Genomic DNA, 24,209 nt, shown 5'->3' on the forward strand with positions numbered 1-24,209 from the left:
GAAAAAATATAAATATAACATGTGGCTTTATTGTGCTTTTGAGAGAGACAACTTGTTGATGATGATGATGTATGGTGTTTAATGGCGCAAGGGCCAGATATGGCCAAAGAGCACCAGGCCAGTGTTCATGAGTTGACAATGAAGCAATTAATTGCGAAAAGTAAATGTGTCGTGGCTGTAAAAGGGCCTAAAAACAATCGCTGTAAAATGCGTAAAATGTATATGTAATAAAATTATGGCAATGGCTAATGAGGTGCACTATGATCACGAAAGAACAAATTGCAAGATAATGATGATAGGCGAAAATATATCACAGATAAATCTTTCTAAAAAGCACTACTGCCTTGACAGACCCTTTGAAAACGTAAGGACCTGGAGGCGCGTGCTATGCAAAACTACTATCACGGCGACATCCTCTGAAGAGAGGACGCGCTACGAAACTATTGGGAAAATAACGTGCAGTACAACATCGCTCAGAAAATCCAGAACAGCTTTAGTGCTAAACAGAGGTTCGTCGCCAAGAAACATAGCGGGGTGGAGAGGGAGACGGTACTGGTAGGCTTGAGGGAAGTGTCTTTTTCTCTCTCTTTCGGCTTCCCTGCACTCCACGAGCACGTGTAGCACGGTAAGCCTCTCTCCACATCTACCACAGGTTGGCGGGTCATTTCCAGTTAAGAGAAAATTGTGGGTGCCACATGTATGTCCTATTCTCAGACGAGAGAATAGGCAACTTGTTCCAGGATTTTCACACATATCGTTATAATTTGAAAACACACCACACCCGTTGCAGTAGCTTAGTTGCTATGGTGGTACGCTGCTAAGCTGGAGGTCCTTGGTTCAATCCCCCGGCTGCGGCGGCCGCACATCGGTGGCAGCGATGCGCGAAGACGCTCGCGTACTTGGATTTAGGTGCACGCTAAAGAACCCCAGTTGGTGAAAATGAATCCGGAGCCCCCTCCGCTACGACGTGCCTAATAATCATATCGTGGTTTTGGCACGTAAAACCCCATAAATTAATAATATTAAAAAAAACACGCTACCTAAATCACTTTTGTAGCTTATAAACGGGAAGAATAACGGAAACCGAAGGACTTGTTTTTTGTTAGTTACAATCACACGCACTTAGGAGGCAATGAAGCCAAAGAAAGTATAGTGGAAATTAACTGTTGTTTTTAACTGAGACGTAGAAGTGATAGGGAAAAGGAAAACAAATGATAGAGGGGGAAAAGGAAATTTCCTTGCGGTGGGAGCCAAATCCACATCTTTCGCGTTACTCGGTAGATGTGGGTTTTGCAGCGTGTCTTTTTCCTATGTTGTGCTTTACGTACCGCTATTCCGTATACTGGATGCTGTTTGGACGATATAGGATATTTAAAAATCGTTCGCGGTAGATGGCTTAATTCTGGTCATTGATCTGGATTACTCGAAGAGGTGGGCATTTGCTTGCACGACAAATCGAAATGCATAATCGATTAATAACAAAATTTGCGAATTTAACTTTTTAAAGAATGATTTCAGCACACGTTGCAATTCCTGAATTACTATGCAGTACACTAGAGTATTGTTCGTCATTAATAACATTAAACATTATGTTATCAAAAATGTGCATTTCCAGTCAGTGACCACGCCAGACTTGATGTTTCACAACACAAGATCCAGAGCACACCAGGAGGGCAAGGTGCCGTTCTTATAATCAATGACGTGCCTCGCTGACTTGTGTACGCTTAACTTATGCGCACGCAGCCACCAAGATAAATTTAGCATAAATGTAGAAAAAAAATCTCGGCCCAAGTAGTGTGCGAAGTGAAGCGTGTAGGAATTAAATACAACATTTTATGAAAAATTTCGTAAACATGTGCGTGAAAACCTTGATCGCTCTGTGGTTAAATAAATCTCCGCGTGACCTTTGCTGCTTTTCGGTGTGAACACCGTATCATCTCATGAGAAATTCACACGTTCCTAGCTCACACGTTCCTAGCTATAACGCTATCAGGTGCATTATTCCATACTCTTGCACGTACCGGAGACCGTCTCATTCCTCGCTTGATCATTTCCGAACGTCGTGTAAGTCCATTGTCTTTCCGCGTCTTGCTTCCCGTAACATCTTTATTTTTTTACGCTGATAGCTTTGACTCATATGCTAACTACCGTCTACCGCACAGTTGCTTACCGATGCATGTTGGGGCGCCACCTGTGAAGTCGCATTCTGTTCTGTTGGCCTTGCAGATTTTTCTCTCTTTTTCGTTACAAGTGTGCCGGTTATGATCTGTTAGAAAGAAGAAATAAAACTGGCGACATCTTCGTCACTACGTTACTGGAAAAAAAGTTACGGCAGAACTCACGATGACTGTCGAGGATATAATGCGAATAGCAATCGAACAATGTAGCGACAGACCATATTGACCATGTTTCTGAAGTCACGTTTACTTAACAAGTGTAATGGTAAGTTTCAGAGTTTCGTTGCTTCGGCTATATGCCACGCACTCTGATATCGGCGCACTTGGCTGTATTACGAAATCTTTATGACTATATGATGACACGACGAGGTTGAGGATGACGAGAATCTGATGACGAAGCTACAGTGACGATGACCGCACGACCGCGACTGTATTGAAACAACCGTCTCACAATGGAGACACGATGGCGACTGTCTGACGTTGACGACACGACAGTGACGACAATATGATTACAATGAAATCACGAAGAAAGACTGACGTCCATGTAACGACGAACGACCCGTGACAAGTTGCCGCAGTATATAAATCGATGGCAGGGAGAAAATGTAAGTGTTGATTCAGCCCTACGCTTCCCGTCATCAGCTGAAAAGTCGCAATGCCGAGATTGCACTTTACCTTTGCATACGGGTGCACCGTCGCTGAAATCACATTCAGTGCCATCTATTTTGCATGCTTCATTGTTTTCTTTACTGCAGACTTTTGGCTTTTCGTCTGTAAGATAAAGGTTGGTAATGGGTGAGATATTACAACTGTTAGACCTACAGTGATCAGCAAAAAAAGACATTTTCGCTGATACATCTACAGAAACTTTGCGTATACCGCGCACATTGTTGGTGTGTGGAACATGGCGATTATGACGTGCTTTCGGATTCTGCAGTCGCTTACGGCTCCTGCAGTATACAAAAAACATGCCCTTAGAGATTGGTTTCCATTACGCCGACGGAGCCGTTGCTGGGGGTGCGATTTGGACACAGCTATTAACGACGTAGAACGTGCTTAATTTGCTCATATGTAAGTGTTGCAAGACTTGTGTATAGCTTAATTAATATATAAAAATTCAAAATACAAGTTTCCTGCTGGACCGAATGGTCTCAAATTTTGCCAGCTTGCTATGTAATGCATACGGTTTAACATGCAATGCATATTTCGAGCTCGAAGGCTTGGTGTCACGGCTCCTTTGAGCAGCAACTGCGGGGTCCTGTAGAAGTGCGGAGAGGCAGGAAAAGGTAGAGATACGATAGCATGCAAATTATAAGAGATGAAGGTGCATTAAATGTTCGCTAAACTTAAGTGTTCATGCCTTGCATTCGTGGCATGCAGTGAGGAGTTCTGAAGTTTGGAAAAAAAGTTGGGAAAAAAAGTAGGATGAGCACCCCAGAGTTTAGGGTTAGTACACTCCAATGGCGTGACATACTCTAGCTTTTTAAGTCCCCTCAGCAGTGTTGTTATAATACAATCATTCTACCGAAGCAAGGTTAAAACTGCGCAAGTAAGTAAAAGGCGAAAGGTTATTGTCTGTGTGTGGAGTAGAGAGGAGAGCGATACAGTCGAGATGTTAAAGCTTGATATAAGTGTAGTAATTCAAACTTGAAGAACAATACCATAAATCGTCAGAAACTAAGAAGTTGGGACATCGTATTAATTGATGATATCCAGAGCGAAATGCTATGACGCCACTTCTATGCCTCGTAGATTTGTACTTGGCACTTTGCTTACATTGCCGGCCGACTGCTTACAGAATACCGTTCGAAAATGTGCCACGTATTACGTATTGTTATAATGTGTTGGGAGACTTAGTTGTGCATACACTGAATCGAAATGCAGGGTCATGTCATTCATGACAATATGCACACATTTTTGGAGAAAGGCACCGCGAAATCAGGGTAGATATACGCATTTAATCATTAACTTCCACTAAAACAGTCCAAATCACCTGGAAATAGTAAATATTATTGTGAATCCTCGAAATCTCTACTAAAAAATTCACACTGAAAATGCCACTGGAAGATCGCCTCTGTTCTCGTCACCCATTTCTCCTACTAAAGAAGGCGAAATCAGCTGAATTCACCATAAATATGCTAAAATTGTAACACTGCTTCCGAGTAAAATCGTGATTGCACTGTGCGCACTTACCTATACACAAAGGTGCTCCTCCTGGAAAGTCGCAGTCCTTCCCCAATATCTTGCACTGTGGTCGTTCTTTGTCACTGCACTTGGTGCGGTTGTTGTCTGCCACAAAATATAAAGGCAAAGCTATGGAAACATACTTTTACGAGAAAAAAATTGGAGCGAGAAAATGCTACAGTGCCAACGCAGATACAACCATTCAGTGATGTTTTTGATGATCCCGGGTCGTTACAGAAAAAAAGAAGAGAAGCTTACGATGAGATACACTTGTCGACAGCGCCTTACCAATGCAGAAGGGGGCCCCGGCAGTGAAATCACACTCAGTGCCGTCTGCTTTGCAGATGTCTTTCTCTGTTTTATCACAGCTTGTGCGGTTTTTATCTGTCAAGACAAGATGAAAAGTCATGAACCGAGCATGCATGCAGTGTTCAAATCTTTCTAGTGTAGCAGTTATCATAGGCAAGTAAATGGTAACCCAAGTATAGCGGTCAATTAGGTATGATACACGTAATACACAGCTTTGCTTCATGGTATTTTTTTTTCTTGTTATGAAACTGTGCTGTTTTCTCAGACTCGCATCTAAGCATGCATGCCAGTCTGAGAAACTAGCACTGAGCGCATGCGCTCAGTGCCTTTTTTTTAAATAAATGCAACGCGTGTCTGTTTCAATAAACATAGTTGGAGTAGCGCTCGTCCTGTCATGTCTTTCTATGTCCGCGTCAAAAAGGTTACGCTGGATTACTTTCTTAAGGAAGAAAAATATGCATCACCAATTAGCCCCGCAACATATATTATTTGATGATCTGGGTAATTTCGAAGCGAAGCAGGGACTGGACCTATAATTCTTATCCCCCCCCTCCCCCCCTCCCCCCCGCCACTGCCTCTGAATGCTCCAGTCTTTATGTGCTTCTCACAAATGCGAGATATGATTGAAAGATATCTTGGAGTTGCTTCAGTTCGACATTTAGTTTATAAGCCCAATGTTTAGCAGGCATTGGTCATACCTTTCTCTTATCTGAACTAAGATATTTCTCACTCATTGTGGGTCAGTTCCTTACCAGTACACAAAGGTGCGCCGGCGCTAAAATCGCATTCCAGTCCCATTTCCTTACATGCCTCTTTCTGCTCCTTTTCGCACTTTTCCGGTTTTTCATCTGTCCAAAGAAAAGCAAAAATAAAAAAAAAAGATCGGGCAAGTTTGCACTCGGTCGTGCAAAGCTTAGGCACAGCGAAACTGTCGATTCTCGAGTCCTACTGGCTGCTATTGCTAGGCATTTGCTTGGTTTCTGCTAGGACTTAACGTGGGTTAACTTAACTACGCATGTAGGGAAGGTATTCTCGAGCGATTATTTTCGGAGGTACTTTCCCTTTCGCGACATTTCGCGCCACTAGCGCTTGACGCGTCGGCGCCTACGAACGAGAGCGTTCCTGGCATGCCACAAACGCAGGCAGGCTAACCAAGGTTGGCACAGTGCCAAGAACGCTGTTGCTTGGCGACGCCGAACGCGTTGGAGGCTTCCTGCTCGATATTTAGCGAAAGTTGATGCGGCTAGGCGCAGCCCCTTTTATGGCAAACTCCGAGGCCAAGCGCATGTACAGAGGGGTCCACTGTTAAAGGGAACACCGGAGCGCGTGGCGTCTGCTCTGCGCCACCGCCGGCCGGCGGCTGCAACGATCGAGTTTCGCGCAGGCGCAGTGAGCGTAGTGGGCGGTGCTCTTTCGTCGTCTGCTACCGTCTGCTGCCGCGCTTCGGATCTTCGCGGAAAAGCAGCTCGCGTGGTTCGTACTTGAAAGCAGCCTCTTTCCTTCCAGCTGGAAGGAAAGTCACGGGATTGATCTATAATCAAACGAATGTCACCTTGCACACCAGCAGCAATGACGCTGCTGTTATTTTTCGCCTTCTTGAGACATACATAAAGCACTGCCCGCTTCAGAAAAGGTTAAGGCTGCACTTCGTTCGCCACTAATCCACGATGGCTCGAGTGCCATACGATGAAAGGCAGTGTATTGTTGAACTGTGGCAAGGGAAGTACAGACAACGCGCTATTGCAAAACTAACGCAGAGGCCGCTCAACGAACAAGTAGCGCTCCCTCCTGCTGCAAATGGTGTTTTCCAGCCGCATGACTTCCTGTTCCAGCATGACATCTCCCCTGTGCAGACCACAGAAAAGCTCGATCACTTCTGCAGCGTCACCAAGTGGAAGTTCTGGGCTGGCCACCGCAGTCTCCCGGCTTCAACCCCATAGAAAACGTTTGGGGTACCATGAAGAAGGCCTTAGCAAGTCAATGCCTGCACGGGCTCTCCGCAGCCTTTGGAGTGCGGCCAAGGCCGAATGGGAGGGTTTGAAGCAAAATGCCTCATTCTGTGAAGCGGTTGTGAATTAGTATGCAAGTCTTCCTTCTAGGATGAAGGCAGTGCTGGAAGCAAACGGCGACGCAACCATGATATTGAGCGACGCACGGGTTTTCGTTATTTGTTTTGACGCATGGTTTTCTTGAAGCCCAAGAAGATGACGGCAGTTTGTAGGAGCACATTTTACGTCAAGTCCTAATAAAAGGGTTATAGCGGTCAGTGTTTTGAAGGCGTACCCAAAAAATGCCTACCGTAATCCGAAAGGCACGATTTGTAAACGTAAACAACCTAAAGGTCTAGAACAATTTGGCATGCTACTAAACTTCAACATCCACTCGTAATTAAAATATCTGCAACTGCGGGAGTTCAACACGTTGTGCATACCAATACATTTCTCCATCGATCTTACCGCTGTGAATTCTACTGAATGAGCTTCAACGGCGCTTGTGGATTCTTTGTTCAGCATATATACCCACAGCAGTGACTCCAATATGCATTAGCGCGCATGAGATGGCCACTATACACGCAGAAATACTGTCTGTTATTGTTGTGTCCCAAAGAGACAGTCCGCCAAAAATCGTCATGTTTTCCTTGCGAGTTCAAACGGCAGAAATATCTGCGAGGTAATATTTTTGCCCCGTCTAATTCTCGTTCAGCCTTGCAACGGCTAGCTATCCGAGTGTGACCATGCAGCCTCCGGCAAACTTTCAGAACGCGTGAACGGGTTGCTTTGCGACGATACGAAGCGTGGCTGCAGATGGTAGCAGACGACGAAATAGCACCGCCCATATCGCTCACCGCGCCTGCGCGAAACTAGTTCTAGTTTCCGTGGCGCAGAGCAGACGCCACGCGCTCCGGTGTTCCCTCTAACAGTGGACCCCTTTGTACACTGGGCGAAAGTTATGCGCAGTGTACGTACACTGCGCATAACTATCGCCCAGTGCTGCGCGCCACCCGTACGGGTGGCGCGCAGCAGACGACACGCCGGGATGACGTCGCGGCGCATGGACAGTGCGCAGCTGGCAGGTGCTCAGCGGAGCCGTGTCTGTGTCGGGCGAAGCGAGCGTGCACCTGCGCCGGCAGTTACTAGGCAGCACGAGTTGACATCATTGCTACTACTTCGGCGCATGGGCGGCTGCAACGCGGGCGGCGTCGGCAGCAGCTCTGCGCGTTGCCTCGTTGGTGCTTTCTCTATCTCGCTCTCATTTTCTCTTTCCCTCTCCCGAGCATGCTCTCCTTAACGTCCCATGTCAAGGCAACATGTGCATGGCACGGAGAGGAGGCGAGGCACACGCTGCTTCGCGAGGTGGTTGCTAGGTAACGAAGTGACGTCATAGCTCGGCGAGGTCTTCCGGCAGCAGGTGGCACTTTTTACGGTTAGCTAGAACAGCTTCGCTGTTAAAGAATCCGAGGCTACCTAAGCACTTGTTATGAGTTGTGAATGCGAAAGCATTAATGTCCAATTGAACGCCGTTCGAGTTTTGCGCTTCGAAATATGTACCGTAGCGGTACGTGCTGCCCAAGCCAGCTAGCAGCAGCAGCAGCCCGCGGTGCCAACGCCGCATGCCACCGACGGCGTTCCGTCGAGGTGCGCTGCTGACGTGGCGTCGCGGCTATGCCCCCTCCCCTCATGCAACACCTGTCGCGGCAGCAGGTGTTCCGATTCGCCCTCTCTGCTCCGTCGAGGCATACTCGTCACGTGGTGTCGCAACCAATGGGAATTTAGGTGCCGTTTCGTTGCTACGGACGCCGTAGTCTTTTTCGCTCAATGGGCCATTTGGTGCTTTCGCGTCAATGATCGTGATTTTATTCAGCATATGCGGAAGACATACGGTCTTCCTCGTCACAATTTGTACAACAACCCCTGTACATTTCTTGTGCAATAAATACGTATACCAATCAATACATGAGACCTGAGACTATGTGAAAAAAGATTTACAGAATATTTAAATCGGAGCAGCCAAATCTTGAGACTGTGTTTGAGTTAGGGAACGTAATCAGATTCTACAAGCACTGCACAGTTCTCTGTAGAGAAAAAGGAGCGTCACCTTTATGTAATGCTGCATCCATCTGTTTTGGGGCTCGAGTTGTCATTGTCCTCCCTCGTTAGACAGTAAGATATAGTAAACTTCCGACAAATAACCTAAGGCGCACCACCTCAGAAGATGACATTAGGCACCTTGAAGATTGTGAATGTTTTTTTACGAACGGAGTGGTGGCCATGAGGTTCTAGATTTGTCTCATCATATAAAAAGTAACATAATGCCGGTATGCGATAAGCAAAGCTGAATTACTGCAAATTTATTTATTTTCTAGTGAACCACTTGTTGATGTTGAGTCCTCTTGGCATATAACCACGAGAGGGTTTGGCTACACAAATGAAAAAAATAATTATTTGTAAATAATGAAAACATTAAAACACAAGAAAATTAAGGTATTTTATGAGAAGGAATATTTTCCAGGAATTTAAAGTGCAAGTTTCTTCATGTCTTTGTATAATAAGATGGTTTGACAAAATTATTTAGGCCCTTATGTCGCTGCAATTTAGAAACAACGAGGAACTCTGTACTTATAGAATATTTACAAACGGAAGCTGGCCGATTTGAGGTTATTTCTCTAATAAGTGAAATAATTTCGTTATGGCACTATTCGCTAAAATATGCTGACGAATTATACGCGCTTGAAGATTGCGTCTTACCGACGCATAGCGGGTGACTCGCTGCGAAATCGCACTTCTTCCCCAATTCTTCGCAGGATTTCTTCTCTTCTTCATGACATCTTTCGCGTGCTGGATCTGCAAATAGAAATATAGAAAATTCTGTTTAAAAAGCAGGTCATAAGCTTCTGTTGGCACAGTACAACCATGGGCAATATAATGCACAACACTCAAATCTGCGCTGAAGAGCCCACAGCAGCTGAACATCCCTGTCAGAGTGGCAACAGGGGCGGAAATATTCCACATGTTCACCTGTTTCATTTGAATATCATACCTAAAAAGTTGAAATTACTAGCGAAATAGGTGAAAGAAATTACATTGTCTGCTTACAGATTGTATGTTTCACACTGCTAATCGTGCAGGTGCAGAAGTTGGAAACGAGATAACACACCATAGCATGAAAATGAAATCAACAAAGGAATAATCAGGGCCACTGACATACAGTAGAGGTCGTGCATAATAATTACGAAGCTCGCATGGTGATGTGTGCATGGACACAAACATTCTAATTTTGAGAGCGGTCTTCCCTAAAAGCAAATACTGAGACACAGATCTGGCGGCATGCAACACCAGTGAAACCTTACTGTGCCATTAATTGTTTATTTTTGTTACTTTGTGAACACAGCGTTGAGTATTGGGATCTCGCTGAAAAAATGCTCATGCTGATAGAGGTCAAACAGAAGCTTAGTTCATTTCGCAAAGCGAGAGAAAATCATCTATACCTAAGTTGTTCCTCACCTGGGCACGAAGGGGCCCCAGCCGTAAAGTCGCAGTCCTTGTTATGTGCTTTACATAGTTCCTTCTCTTCCTCGTTACAGCTGTTGCGGTTGGGATCTGTCAAGAAAGCGAGAGAGAACGAGAGCAATATGTATTGTACTTGAGACATTGTATTTGTCGTGCCGGAAAATTGCTATTAGAGTGGTTCCGTAGCTCTCCCAGAAATAAACTCTTAAGTGGCAAACGTGTTATCGTCCTGCACACTGCTATCGTTTGGGACATAAGTTTTGAAACGTCAGTCCGCGTGGATAAGGATGAGTGGATGAGACTGTTGGGAGCGGTTAATGTTCGCTTCATTGGCATTCGACTTATGCGCCGTTAATCATATTCGTGTAAACTTCGCCTACAGTTTCTCTCATATCGCTGCATCTCAAGCACAATGTTCTTCTCATTATTGGTTGGCTGTTTGGTGAATTTTCGAAGGCCGAGATAAAATTAAGCGACGAAAAAGCTAACGGACGAGGAAGAGCAGACCAGACTGAGGGCCAACTTCAACAGAAACTAAACACGGTATCTGAGATCGAATGAGAGCGTCATTGTAGTACCCATCGCAATCGCACTAAGATTAACAAGAATAATAGAACGATGGACATCTAGAAAGGGGCGAAGAAAAATAAACTCACTAGTAACATAGCAAGAATGGGCAATTTGGATTAGTTGATACATTTTCAAAGGCTGAAATATCTCAGACCTTTCTGTGCCATTCGGCCACTCTTTTAATCTTATCGCGATTACGGCGTGTCGTGGAAGAAGGCTCTCATTTACACTGAAGGATCGTATAGTTCATGATAGACTTAGCGTTTTTTGTCCCGTGTGCTTTCCCTCGTAAGTTGTCTTTTCTTCCGCCTAATTTTGTCTGAACCTTCGAAAGTATTTCTAATTAAATACAAGACACGAATGGCCGTAACTGCAGTTGAATAAGTTCGTCAGCTGTTTTCCTAACAGTCTGGGCAGCACAGGTGTGGAGAGGGACAGAGACGACCAGAGGTTGCTTGCCTTCCCCTGCACTGCCTCGCTTCGGAATTCACCATCTGCTGTTCTCAGTAATCTAGCGTAAGGAAACACCTAGACCTCACTAAATTTCATGTCGTTCTGCCCGTTCAATCATTTCTGTGTGATCTGCGTACCCAGAAATTTGACTGACAGAAAGGCTGGCAATTCAGGTGGCACATTAATACAGGCATTTTCCGAAAATTTCGGAAAATGCCTGTATGAATATTTATTTTAATGTCATCTCATCAATAAAATATGTCATAAGTTTAAAATAATGTTTTTAAATAATTCTGTATGACGAAAAGACGCTCAGCTGAAGCCGAAACTGTGCTGCCCGCTGGAAATCTAGACTACATGGTGATGACATCCTATTGATCACTGCCAGCCCTTTCGTGCCTGCAAATAGCGCCGGTTAAGGCATAATGCTTTGTTTTTGCGAAACAGTAAATTAAAATTAAATTATGGGGTTTTACGCGTGCAAAAAGCACGATCTGATTATGAGGCACGCCGTAGTGGGGGGGACTCCGGAATAATTTGGACCACCTGGGGTTCTTTAACGTGTACCTAAATCTAAGTACGCGTACCTAAACACTAAGTAAGTGTTTTTCGCATTTCGCCCCAATCGAAATGCAGCCGCCGTGGCCAGGATTCGATCCCGCGATCTCGTGCTTAGCAGCCCAACACCATAGCCACTAAGTGTTTTGCGAAATATCTGACATGTAAAAAACACAACGGAGGGTTACGTCTTCATAAAAGTCCGACATCGAGTATATTTTACTCTATCGATTCAGCTATCGTTTTGCTTGGTGGGGTAACGCTTCGAAGTGACGCATAGCATTGGTCTGTACTTGCCAGGCCGCAACTACAGTGAGTGAAGGGGCAGTGGACGCAAATTAGGCACGTACGTCCACCGTGACGCGCGTGCTCTACATCTACACGTAAGCGGTCGCGTGGTCCAGAATGACGTCACGCTCGAGTGTTACTAATTTAGAACTTGATGTGTGAGTGAAAGCCGCGGAAATACAACTTCACAGTGCATTCGTCCGTTATGGTGAAACAGCGCAGACGACTGGAGAAGGACAGTCCCGTCTAGGACAGTCCAGGACTGTCCAGGAGAGTTGCGGACAGTCTTTACTCGTCCCGTCGCCTGCGCTGTTTCGCCATGATGTAGTACGTAAGCCAACCAACGCGGCTCAGAAGCCTTGCGTATATTCGCCGTTGATTTAGAATTTCTTGGTTGAATACCTTTGCATTTGCATGCGCGTCAGGCATAGGCGAGCGAAAGTGGCACCATTGAAAAAAAAAGAAACGTTCCTTATTAATTAATTGAATGAATAATCGACTGACCGGCTTTAGCGCTCCAAACTCCGCAGCAATAAGGCGACACCGTAGCGGAGAGCCAAGGATTAGTGTCAGCCATCTGAGATTCATGATCATGCACTCAGCACACAGGTGCCCGTGCACTGGTGCTTGTGCGTTCTGGTGTTCTTACGTTCATGCGCTAAAATGACGTAACATTGTAGACGCCGCGCACAAGAATAGAGCCATCGACTCCATGCTCAGCGGGACAACACAGCCACCGAGCCTTTGCTGAAGGAGGTTGATGGACTCATGAGCACTTCTTAAAACAATCGGTGTACGAAAGACGCTGTCTATAGTGAAGAACTGGCGGCTAATTTCAACCGATCGGCGTTCTTTAACTAACAAATAGGCTAAATCTTAAGTGTGCGACTGTTATTGTCACCCTCTTGGACTTCGTTGAAAAGCTACTGGAAAGACCTCCTTGAAATACGCGTTTACTTGGCTTGCTGATTACCTTTTTTTTTTCTACTCATAAAGGAAGCTCTATGCGCGACTGGCAAGGTATTACGAGGACGGTTTCTTACCCGTGCACAGCGCTGCGCCGGCGCTAAAATCACACTCCAATCCCATGGATTTGCATCCTTTTATCTCTTCTTCGTTGCAGTTGTTGCGTGGCTTGTCTGTCAAAAGAAACGAAGAATGACCCAGAAGTTAGAGGAGGAATTGTGCAGATCCGCCGGCGCACGTAAGAGTCAGTTTTAGGCCGAAACCGCGAAATCGCTATCGTCATCAGCACCGTCACCACCTCTATGCCGTCGTAGACGTTTGTTCGCTTTTCGTCATTATGCCTCGTCGCTGCCAACCCTGTGGTTGTCGTGTCATCATCGTTGCCATCGTTCGGCCATCGTCCTCTCGGCGTCACGTACGCGCTATCGTCACGTGCACACCTGCTCGCCTTCGCATTAGGGAGCCTTCGTGAGCAGGCCACGCAGGCCAAGTATAGCGCCTTCATGCCACGCAGGCGTCGGTATGAAGGCGCTGTACTTTCCCCTAGAGTTACTGCATGCAAATTCTCCCACTGAGAACAGAGTTGCGCGCGAAAGTCTGCCATCTTGCAATCCTATTTTGTGTGGGGGAAAGACGCTCCTCGCGCTTGCAAGAGCAAGGATAGCTATTATCAAAATAGGATTCGGTGCTTAATCCTGCATAGCTGCTCTTATAGTGATCGCTCAGATAAGACTTGGGAATTTCGTAAATGAACTTCACCTTCTTCGAAACATTGTTTGACTATATTGAACGATATATAACATGCGCTATATCTTAATGCGCCATACTTAACGCTTGTTGCGCCATACTTAACGATTGCGTCATACTGCCAACGATTGCTCTTTCTTCTATAGATGAGAAAACGCAAACTCAATAATATCCAGTGCATGTAAAGATATATTTCAGTCGTTTTTATGATATAATTATCATCGACAACTCTACAATATCCGAAATCGAATAATTGTTGTTATTAAGACGACTGACCTGATGGGACCTAAATATTGGTGTTGCAGCTGAAAAATTATCTTTTCTGAAGGTTATGCACCTACGCTTCCCGACAAGTAGATAAAACGCCCGTCTACCGTGCGTTTGGTGTACGTTAAAGAACGCCCGGTAGTCCAAATGGTTCCGGAGTTCCGCAATACGGCGTGTCTCGTAATCAGATCGCCTTTTATTGTGATAGCAATTAAATGGACACTTCAAGTGCATTCCTGCCGTCGTCGCCGCCGTGAGGTTCCGTATAAAGTCCAACGGCGATAAACTCGTCGCCGCCTGCGGTATGTTGTATGTTCGAGTGAAAGCGCGCGAGGGACGCGCGCTTTCACGGAAAGCGAATGCACGGCGAAGAGCAAACACGACGTCTCTGGTCGTGCGAAAGGCCGTGGAGGGGATGGGAGGGAGGGAGGGGAAGCGACGTTTAACTGCGGCACTAAATGCGTATCTTGTGACCGGGCGCAAGGGGAACTGGCGACTCAATCTCCCACGCAAAAGGAGGAGAGCGGGAAGGCAGCGCGGGAGGGATGGTGCGCGGTTTCTACTCTGCCAGGAAATGCGTACTTGTACTTTGCGCGGCTGAGGGCTGTCGCACGCACCGTATCTTGAAAGCGATCTCCACACGGCTGTGACCTTTGTATGCGCTGTGCTTTCGCCGCTCAGTTTCTGTTGAAGCGAAAGACCACACGAACCGTCGGTCACTGTTCCCGCTGCGCTTGCTCACGCCAGCGTTTTGACAGTGCTTAATTGTTTGCGGTCATCGAGTCTGATCTATTCATGTTTGCTTGAGCGCACTGACACCATGCTTGTTAATTCAGTTAGTAAGCGAATGTGTCCAAGTTTATGCAGCCCATAAAACTACTATCCTTACTCTGTATACTCTACTAGTAAATTTGCTATCGCAATTGATGCTTCGCCTTTCGGGCGAAACTGCGACTTTTTTGGCACGTGAAACCTCAGAACCCCTACATCCCCAGAGGATGTGGCCTTGTGTTGCCAATTCGTTCATGTTACAGTTTTGACATATGGGGTTAAATTCCCCATTGGTGATAATCGCCAGTCTGTGTGGACTGAGAAAAGAGTCAAAGCTAGCGAAGGACGGTGGCTTGCGCTCTGGTAAGGTCCCAATGAGGCGCCGGGTAAGTGCTCCTCATTGCTTTATACAAGTTCTTGATTTCAGTGTGTGTGGTCACCACCTCACCCGGAGAATCCGAGCCGGATTCTCCGTTCAGAGGCACCGTGTTCGTTCAAGCCCGTTTCGTGCGGTAAAATGTTGACCGAGCGAGGCGCCACTACTTATTTCTCGAAACTCCAGTACAAGGCATAGATTTTCTATAGCAAGATCGAAGGTCATGCTTTGAGTATGCTGGCTGCATGGCTTCGATTCTCCACTTACCACGTGCTCCCTAGTATAAACGTTGGTGCCCTAGGATAGGGCTGGAACGGTGTCTTACCCATGCACAACGGAGACCCCGCGCTGAAGTCGCAGACCCCTATGTCCGCGCACGCTTTTTTCTCCTCCTCGTTGCAGCTGGTGCGGTTTCGATCTGTCACGGTGAAGGGATACGATTACTCAGCCTCGAAGGTGCATAAATAATGCAGAAGTAATTTGTCTCCATTTTGTCACGTCACTTGTAAAACAAAGCTTAACAAAATGAATTAAACTGGCTGCAATATGAAAAAAGAAAACAGCCTATGCACATGTTCATTACGTAAACGCAGCGCAAAGCACGGAAGTACCGGAAGAAAATAGGAAATGAACGTGTGTCTATACGGAAAGGAAGAATGAAGCAGCTGCAAGTACAGTTTAATGCAAGCAGTACGCGACCTACTCAATCCATAATAAGGCCCACCCTCGAATTTGTGCCAGCCATATACTGAATTTGAGCGGATGTGAATCTGAGCCTGATTCAGCTGAAGAGGGCTTGAGTGGAATTTAATGAACGTGAATTAGTGTAGGTGAGCTCAAAGACCCTAAAAATCCTATAATCGTAAAGAATGACCCCTAACCTAAGTGAATGGAGAGAGTCTGAACGTGTGTGGCTTGCAGAAGCCATGCAGGCCTCATCATCCACTTATCGTTTTCGAATATAAAGGGCTGTACAACGGAACCTATGGTTTGGTAGGTCCTCTACTGGTGCTCCGACGTCGCAGCCATTACCCTACGCCCACTGTCACTGGATATGGACATTTTCCTATGAGTCCCTGGAATATTGTCGCGAGGCATTAGTGCATGGACGTGACAATACAGCAGTGCCTTGAAGCGCGGGAAAGTATCAAGGTTGAAAAGTAAATGCTGTGTGATCTGCTGGTGGGGCAGCCTTGTATAGAGATTGTAAGCTACACTGTTTCGTCCTATAAACCTGTAAGAACCTACACACCTATCAAACCTAGAAACCTCTATTCCGGGTAAAGCTGCGCACGCTAGCCGGCCGAACGCTCTAGGGGACATGCTTACCGATGCAAAGGGCAGCCGATGCCGTGAAGTCGCATTCTCTGCCCATGGCTTTGCATCTTTTCTTCTCTTCATCGTTACAATGGTCGCGTTCTTCATCTGCAGATATGAAAACGAGAAACAGAATGGTGGAGACACGGAATTCAACGTCGCAAGGCAGACGCAGGCAGAGAACACGTACGACAAGACAGCCGCCAACTGCCGGCTTTGCTTTCTCCAGAGAAAAAAAAACAACAGAAAAAACATTATATTTATGTGCAGCCGACATACATGTAATTGCGGTGTACATACTCGCTATAACATTAACATAGCGCGCGTCCAAATTTGACTTTCATACGCCACATAACAGTTAAAATATATGCGCAGGGAGTTCCGTCTCCGAGTTTCCTGCTACAGTTCAATCTTTTTTTTTTTTCAATTTCAATAATATGAATTTTCCCTTGCCTATTACTTTCCTCCACCTTGTGGGTTTCCGCAGAACGGATTTGCCTTAGTCAGACTATCCGGTGCATTCCTTAATTATGATTAATCCTTTCTGAAACTGTCGTACAGTAAAAAAAAACATTCCATAACTCAATGTAGAATGCGTTCAGTAAATCGAAAAGCTTTCCCTCAATAAAAGCAGCTTTCCTAAACTTTAGTTAACCCTTTCAAAATAGTCACCGCAGTGGTGCAGCAGCCGCTTATAGAAATATTTATCAGAGGGATAGCAAAGTAATAAAAACATCGCCGCTTTGAACGCGGTTTCCTGCTCATTTCATATTTTCATATGAGCTTAGCCTATTGCACTTACAGTGGTTCCGATATGTGTGCGCGCTCAAAATATGGTACGATTCGTTGGGGTTCAATGCATCGTTTTTCCCATAAGGCGTCCCATTACAAGTGCTGCCGGACAAGGCCGTGCGGAACACCAATCTATTTCGTGGGAGACTTTGGGTACGCACACTATCGAGGTCAAATGAAATGCTAGGAGCGGAGCGCGTGCTCTGTGCTTAACTATAGGCCTCACGGCATGTCCATATAATTTTCACGCAGTGTGCGGGATGGCACACCCCACTGCGATAACAGCCCTACTGCAGAGGGTCTGGTGGGGTCAGAGCGCGCGGCCGCAGCCAAGCGCGGCCCCTCCACCTCGCTACCCTCCCTCCGGAGCGTTGTGCGACTGGAAGACTGCTGGCTTCCTTCCTGCTTCCCGCCCTTGCGTGCGCGAGCTGCGACTACCGGCTCACCGTCACATGCTTTCACTAGCACAGCATCGATAGCTATAGCAAATTAGTGGACAGCTATACGAAGTAAGGGCAGTAGTGTTATTGGCCGTATAAACTTGTAAACATAGGCGTAATAAATGAATAAGCATGGTGCCACGCGCGCACAAGCAAACATGAACGCATCTCACTCTATGACCGCGGAAACTCGCTATCAAAACGCTGGAGTGAGTCAGCGTGGCCAGCAGCCGCTCGCATCCGCCGCTCGCATCAACGGGAACTAAGCCGCGAAAACAAAGCGCAAAGCGGACTCTGTCCCCGCCGTAGATGGCCTTCCAGATACAGGGGCCGGGCGGGCGGGCGAGGCTTAGAACACCCCTCACCCTCCCTACCCTCCTCCGGTGCCTTGCCCCCCAGGCGGGCGCGCGCGGCCGCTCGGGCCTCCCGGAGTAGAACCCTCCCCCCCCCCCCTCTACCCTCCCACCGGAACGTTGTGTGCGTCTGGAAGATGGCGCGCTTCCTTCCCGCTTCCCTCTCTTGCTTGCGCGAGATTGAGCCGCGATCGCCGGCTAACCCGCGCACGCTTTCACTCGCACATACATCGTAGGGCGCGCGGCGAAAATTTTATCGCCCTTGGACTTTATACGGAACTTCACGGCGACGATGATGGCGACGGAAGAAATGCGCCTGGAGTGTCCATATAATTGCAATCGCAATAAAAACATCGGACATTGTAGTATAGGCCACATTACCGCACTAGGGCGAGTCAGCACCGCACTCTGCGTGAAAGCCTAATGGGCGCGCATGTGAACAGGGTTGACTGGCGGATGGCACCCCGTACGTCTTCAGTTATGCTTCGGGCACGCGCGCCGACATTCGCGTTTCAGTTGTGCACGATGGTGCGCCAAAACTGATGTATTGTCTCGGGACTTCGGTTAAGAGGACACGGGACCTCGAGCACGTTTTGTCCTCAGCTGCAAAGTTACGGTGGAAATGTCATCTCAGTGTGAAACAAGCAATTGAATTGGCCAAGCTGAACCGAACAGCACTTATCCTTACCAATGCACAAAGGCATTCCGGTAGTGAAGTCGCATGCTTTTCCCAGTTTCTTGCACATTTTCTTCTCTTCTTCGTTACAGCTCTTGCGTTCGTTATCTGGCAAGAGAGAGAGAAAGAGAAAAGGTTGACAGAACATTGAAGTGTTTTCTGGAAAAGAAACGCAGGGCCACTGCTTAAAAAAAAAAAAAAAAAAAAAAAAAAAAAACCTAGTGCCCTTTGTTCTTTAGAGGTCTCCCTGCACACGCTCGAAAAACTTAAGTTGGGAGTGTTTCTTACCCACACACTGGGGCGCTCCTGCGCTAAAGTCGCAATCTCTTCTCAACGACTTGCATTTCTTTATCTCTGTTTCGTTACACTTGTCACGGTTGTTATCTGCAATGAAATTGAAACGAAGGTTAATGAAAAAGAAAGCGTCCTAAAAATCACCGCCCAAGCACTCCGTACAGATGGTTAACCAGCGAAGCTGAAACGTGCGGCCCCGGTGTTTATCACTGGGTTAATCTCGACGGTACATTACAGTCTTTCTCAATTATTGGTTATGTCTGTGTTTCTTAATGAGGTTACACACGTTCGGCTGCGACGGAGAAAGCGACGTCTCTGATGGTATGCCCGCACTCTGCCGTTGTCGGATGCTGCTTGCAATTCAAAAATAAACTGCTTCAAAATTAAATCTGTCCGTCACGTAAGACGGACAGATTTGTCTCATACCCCCTTAAGCAATGGATCATACCCCCGTAAACGCAGCCTCCCCATTACAACGACGGAAGATGAGTGAAATTCTACGCTCGAATGATGAGCGGCAACAGAGCCAGCTGTGGAAGAAGACGAGGACGTTCGAGCCATTGCTGATGATGATAGTTTCTGCGTACAGGAGACGGACGAACGAATCGGCTAGCCATATACAGCTTCGCTGAAATAATCGGCGAGCAATCCGCGATTGTCACAAAGCGGCGGCCCTGAATTGCCCTGCTAAACGTAGTACTTGCACGTATAAGATCCCAGTCCTTTTCTAGAGCAAGAAAAAAGTCTGCGAAGCCGCCACTTCAATCCAAGATAATTTCGTTGCAACTTGTGCAAAACATAAAAAAAAAAAAAACATTGTCGTCTCTTTTTGGTTGACAGCAGTTGAAAGCCATAAATTATCACAGCTGTCTTCGTCCGTCCGTACTCTCCGTGGCGCAGTCCTTAACGTGTCGCCATCAGGCCACATTCTCAATTACACCTTCGCTCACCGGATAGTGAAAAAAAAATCTAGTTCGTCTTTCAGCGCCGTCACTCGGTATCGAACTCCTGCCCTGCTAGTCTAGCTATGCCTGCATTTGGAGTCGGAATTGCTAAGCATCGCATTAGCGCGCAATACTAGCGCTTCGTAATTCGTGCGAAGTTTCGGGCGAAGTACAGGTTCTGAGGGTGATGACGTATCCGCTTGTATTCCGGGGATTTCGCACTAACCCTTCTTGCGAACTACGATCTCCCTTTGAAATCCTTCGACGAAGTATTCGTAGCAAATAGTAGCAAATATGTTGCACCGGCTGACCTGAATCGCGCGCTTCGTTGCTTCTTGGCGGAGAACTAGTCCGAAATAATGAGTGTAGATTAAGGGGATTTAACGTCATGAAACTGCGCAGCGGTTTATGAGGGACGCCGCGTGTAGCTGCAGGCGCTACGAATTAATTTTGAACCGCATAACGTTCTTTAACGCGGGCACCTATAAATATGAGTAGACGAGGGAAACGCAAGTCTTTCCAACAGATATTGTCGTGACGTGGTAGGAGATACGAGAAAGCCGGTCGGCAGCGCGAATAAAAGCGCTGTTATCCAAAGAGCGTTCGGTAACATTTGGTGGAGGTTCCGGCCCTCGTCCATCCCGAAACTGCGGAGTCGCACGCTGCCCCGCACCTCGCCAAATGTGATGAGGTTTATTACGATGGCACGATGTGCGAACGGGTTTCGGTTGCAGATGTTCGGCCGAGCACAGCAGCCACGGGGTTATGCAGGTGGCGATGTCGCTTAGGCTCAGACCACTCTTCTTAGCTGCAATATTATTACGATACCATCGACAGATGCTCAAGGGACGAAATGTGCTTCAGAATAACTTATTCTTGGGCGAGTTGGTGTTTACCTAACATGATACTTTGTAGCGCAAGAACTCGAAATAAAAAGTCGCAGTTTCGCTCGAAAGGCGAAGCATGAATTGCGATAGCAACTTAGTAGAGAGCTATAGGGAGTAAGCATAGTAGTTTTCATCGGCTGTACAAACTTGGACACATTCGCTTACTACCTGAGTTATCAAGCATGGTGTCAGCGCGCACAAGCAAACACTCGACGGCCGCAGACAACCGCTGTGAAAACGCTGGCGTGAGCAAGCGCAGCAGCAGCGAGCGAAGGTTCGTTGGGTTTATCGCTTCAAGGGAAACTGAGCGGCGAAAGCACATCGCATACAAAGCTATGAGCCGTCTGCAGATTGCTTTCAAGATACGGTGCGGGCGACCGGCCGCAGCCTCTCAAAGTACAAGTGTGCAGTTGCGGGCAGAGTACAAGAAGACGCAACCCCTCCCTCGCGCGTTGCCTTCCCGCTGTCCTCCTTTCGTTTGCGAGACTAAGTCGCCAGTTCCCCTTGCGCTGTTGGTGCCGCAGCACGACGTTGCCCGCCTCCCTCCCTCCCATTCCCCCATGGCCTTTCGCGCGACGGTCGCGTTTGCTCTCCGCGAAAGCGCGCGACCCTCGCGCACTTTCACTCGCACATACGGCGTGCAGCGATGATTTTATCGCCCTTGGACTTTATACGGAACCTCACGGCGACGACGGCAGAAATCCGCTTATAGTGTCCATATAATTGCTTTCGCAATAAAAGAACAGTGAGAGGCGAGAGGAAAGGAGCGCTCGTATTTCTTTTCCTCTCGCCTCTCACTGTTAACTTTTGTTTTGAGTTCTTGCGCTACAATGTATCATGTCAAGAGACGAGCCGTCGCGAGAAAGACTATAAAGTGTCTGGACTCTTGGCGCGAGCGAGTGTCTGCTCTACGGTCTGGCTACAGTGTAAGTACAGTGTAAATAGTCTCTTTTGTCTGTCTCTTTCCACGCGTAAAATTATGAACCAACGAGCCCAGAAAGGAGCAGTCGTATGTCACTCTTGGTATACTGCAGCGGGTGCACTATGTACCGCTGGAGTTGTTGTTTCAAGTCAAGTCACTTTCTTTCAGCAGCCAAGAGCGATAAAACAATCACAAGAGTGATGCTGCAAAGGGGGTTTGGGGCGTAGTGGGAGGGGGTGCAAGCACAAAAATGTCATTTCAAGGCTTCGCCAAAGCTTGCACCCTGTTTACGCGTCTTCTGCATTGAAGCGGTTTACGGAAGTCACGTGCCATATAATCTGTGACGTTGCAGGCAGTCCGTTTTAGTGACCTTGACTCTCCGGCAGGCTGCGCGGCTTCCTCGAGAGGAAGGTCGCGCGGGCTTTAATTCTTTATAAAGTTTGCACTATTTACGCGCCGTGGAGCGGTTTGATACTTTGCCGACACGACCATAAACATATCATGATCTATGCTTTCAAAGAAAAGTAAAACCAAGAGAAAAAGATCTTGTATTGCTGAAAAAGTAACATTTTACAGTTAGTCTTGTTGTGCCCAGATGGCGCGACGGATCAGCACATACCGTCGCGCTTCTTGCCGATTGCAGTGTCTGTTTTTTGAAACATGGGGCCCGTGGCAAGTTTCTCAAATTGCATATTTTTAAGGTTCTAGTAACCGATGTGCATCAGTCCCGCGCTGAACAGTCAGTACAAATTTAGTTTCCAGAAATGCCCGAGCGCTCGATCGGTTAGATATTTAGTCCGCTGCTTCGGACACTCGAATTAACTGTAGATGCTCGTGTCGTTCTACTCAGTTGTAATGTAAGGAGTCTTACCAATGCAGACAGCTGCCCCAGCGCTGAAGTCGCAAACCAGTCCCATCGACTTGCATATCTCCTTTTCTTCCTCGTTACAGCTGGTGCGTGTGTCATCTGGCAAAAAAAAAAGACAATGTACATATAAAGCTTGTGCTAATGCAGTTTCACTAGAAAAGGATCATCATCGGGAAAAACATCGCTCCAGATGTATAAAAATTAAAATTAAATCCTAAGGTATTATGTACCACCATAAGATTATGAGACACTACGTAATGGGGGGCTCTGCATTAATGTTGACCACCTGGGGTTCTTTAATGTGCACTCATTGCACGCTACACGGGCGTTTTTTTTTTTTGCATTTCGCCCTCATTCATCATTTGCAGACAGAGTGATAAGACACACCTCTAATTGCCTATCTTAATGAAAACACACTTATTGAAAATCTCCTGTGGTAGATGTCGAAATTCAGTCACATCATCTGGATTACGTCAAGAGGGGGATAGTACTTGCAATACGAACCGCAGAACTGGAACATCAATACATTTTGCTTATGTACTAGATTTCTGCTTAATGTAAATTGCCTTATTACACGGATTCAATACTGCAATTGAGACGTGTTCTCTAAAATGATTACATGGTTTCTAAAGCGATTGATTGCAGACTTTATTACTAAAATTTTGTAAATTAGCTAAAATCAGGTTATTTTTTCTTGGAAATAGTGCCGGCTTCCAAGTAATCAGGATGTTGTGAAATGATTGCGCTATCTACCGCAGGGAAATTTATTAGGTTTGTTTTCAATAAAGTAAATAACCCAGCATAGTTGCAGTTAAAAATGTGGCAGCGCCGTGGGATGGCTTGCTGCGGACATGCGCTTACCTACGCAAAGAGGGCCAGTGGCGCTGAAGTCGCATGCTTTCCCGAGCTCCCTGCAATTTTTTTTCTCTTCTTCATTGCACGTGGTGCGATTATTATCTGGTGGAATAGCAAAAAGAGATGTACACGATGTCATCTGAGGGTGCAAGCGAGAGGCTTTCAAGGAAAGTTGGAGATGGACACACGATGACGGCTTCATCTCTGACATATTAGAAAAATAAAATAAAAAACACATAATGCGTTCTCAAGTTTTGGTTTTATTCGAGAAACGAGCGAAATATGAAACTTAGATTAGGGCAGGGAGGTCGGCCTGCGTGTTATGTCTGCAGCAGACAGAGATATGGCGGGAATAAAGCTGAACAGGGTGCGAACTTGACCTCGTTGGTAGTGCATTTGAACTTGATAAAGCGCGTTACTGGCGGCACTTAGACGAAGAAACACGTGTTTCTGTGGTTTATAATCTATAACACTGCAATAAACGCCAGCTGCAAGTAGCACCGTGTTTGTCTTGCATATTTCTTCGTCTGATGATGATGACGACGATCTACTTGCATCTTCTTGAAACGGGGTGGTGACAAATGGTTACCTAGCCTGCTCAAGTTAACCAGGTCCAGCTACATGCAGCATGCAACTGCTACATGCAAGTGCTACATGCCGGGACACCAGGTGAAATACAACGCAAGTG

General features: G+C 46.6%; 1 protein-coding gene across 1 annotated transcript in view; it reads right to left on the reverse strand.

The window, feature by feature from the left end:
• Positions 1-24,209, reverse strand: part of LOC119454145 (axoneme-associated protein mst101(2)-like) — a 101,282-nt gene that overhangs the window by 26,219 nt on the left and 50,854 nt on the right. The window contains exons 7-18 of the mRNA XM_049667945.1: positions 19,040-19,135; positions 18,764-18,859; positions 16,503-16,598; positions 15,499-15,591; positions 13,090-13,185; positions 10,172-10,267; positions 9,416-9,511; positions 5,423-5,518; positions 4,650-4,745; positions 4,371-4,466; positions 2,853-2,948; positions 2,171-2,266 (exon numbers count right to left, since the gene is read on the reverse strand). Coding sequence (XP_049523902.1) covers positions 2,171-2,266; positions 2,853-2,948; positions 4,371-4,466; positions 4,650-4,745; positions 5,423-5,518; positions 9,416-9,511; positions 10,172-10,267; positions 13,090-13,185; positions 15,499-15,591; positions 16,503-16,598; positions 18,764-18,859; positions 19,040-19,135 — 1,149 coding nt within the window. The remainder of the gene's footprint in view (positions 1-2,170; positions 2,267-2,852; positions 2,949-4,370; positions 4,467-4,649; positions 4,746-5,422; positions 5,519-9,415; positions 9,512-10,171; positions 10,268-13,089; positions 13,186-15,498; positions 15,592-16,502; positions 16,599-18,763; positions 18,860-19,039; positions 19,136-24,209) is intronic.

This window comes from Dermacentor silvarum, chromosome 5 (assembly GCF_013339745.2).
Source record: "Dermacentor silvarum isolate Dsil-2018 chromosome 5, BIME_Dsil_1.4, whole genome shotgun sequence".
In the NCBI taxonomy this organism is placed as follows: Eukaryota; Metazoa; Arthropoda; class Arachnida; order Ixodida; family Ixodidae; genus Dermacentor; species Dermacentor silvarum.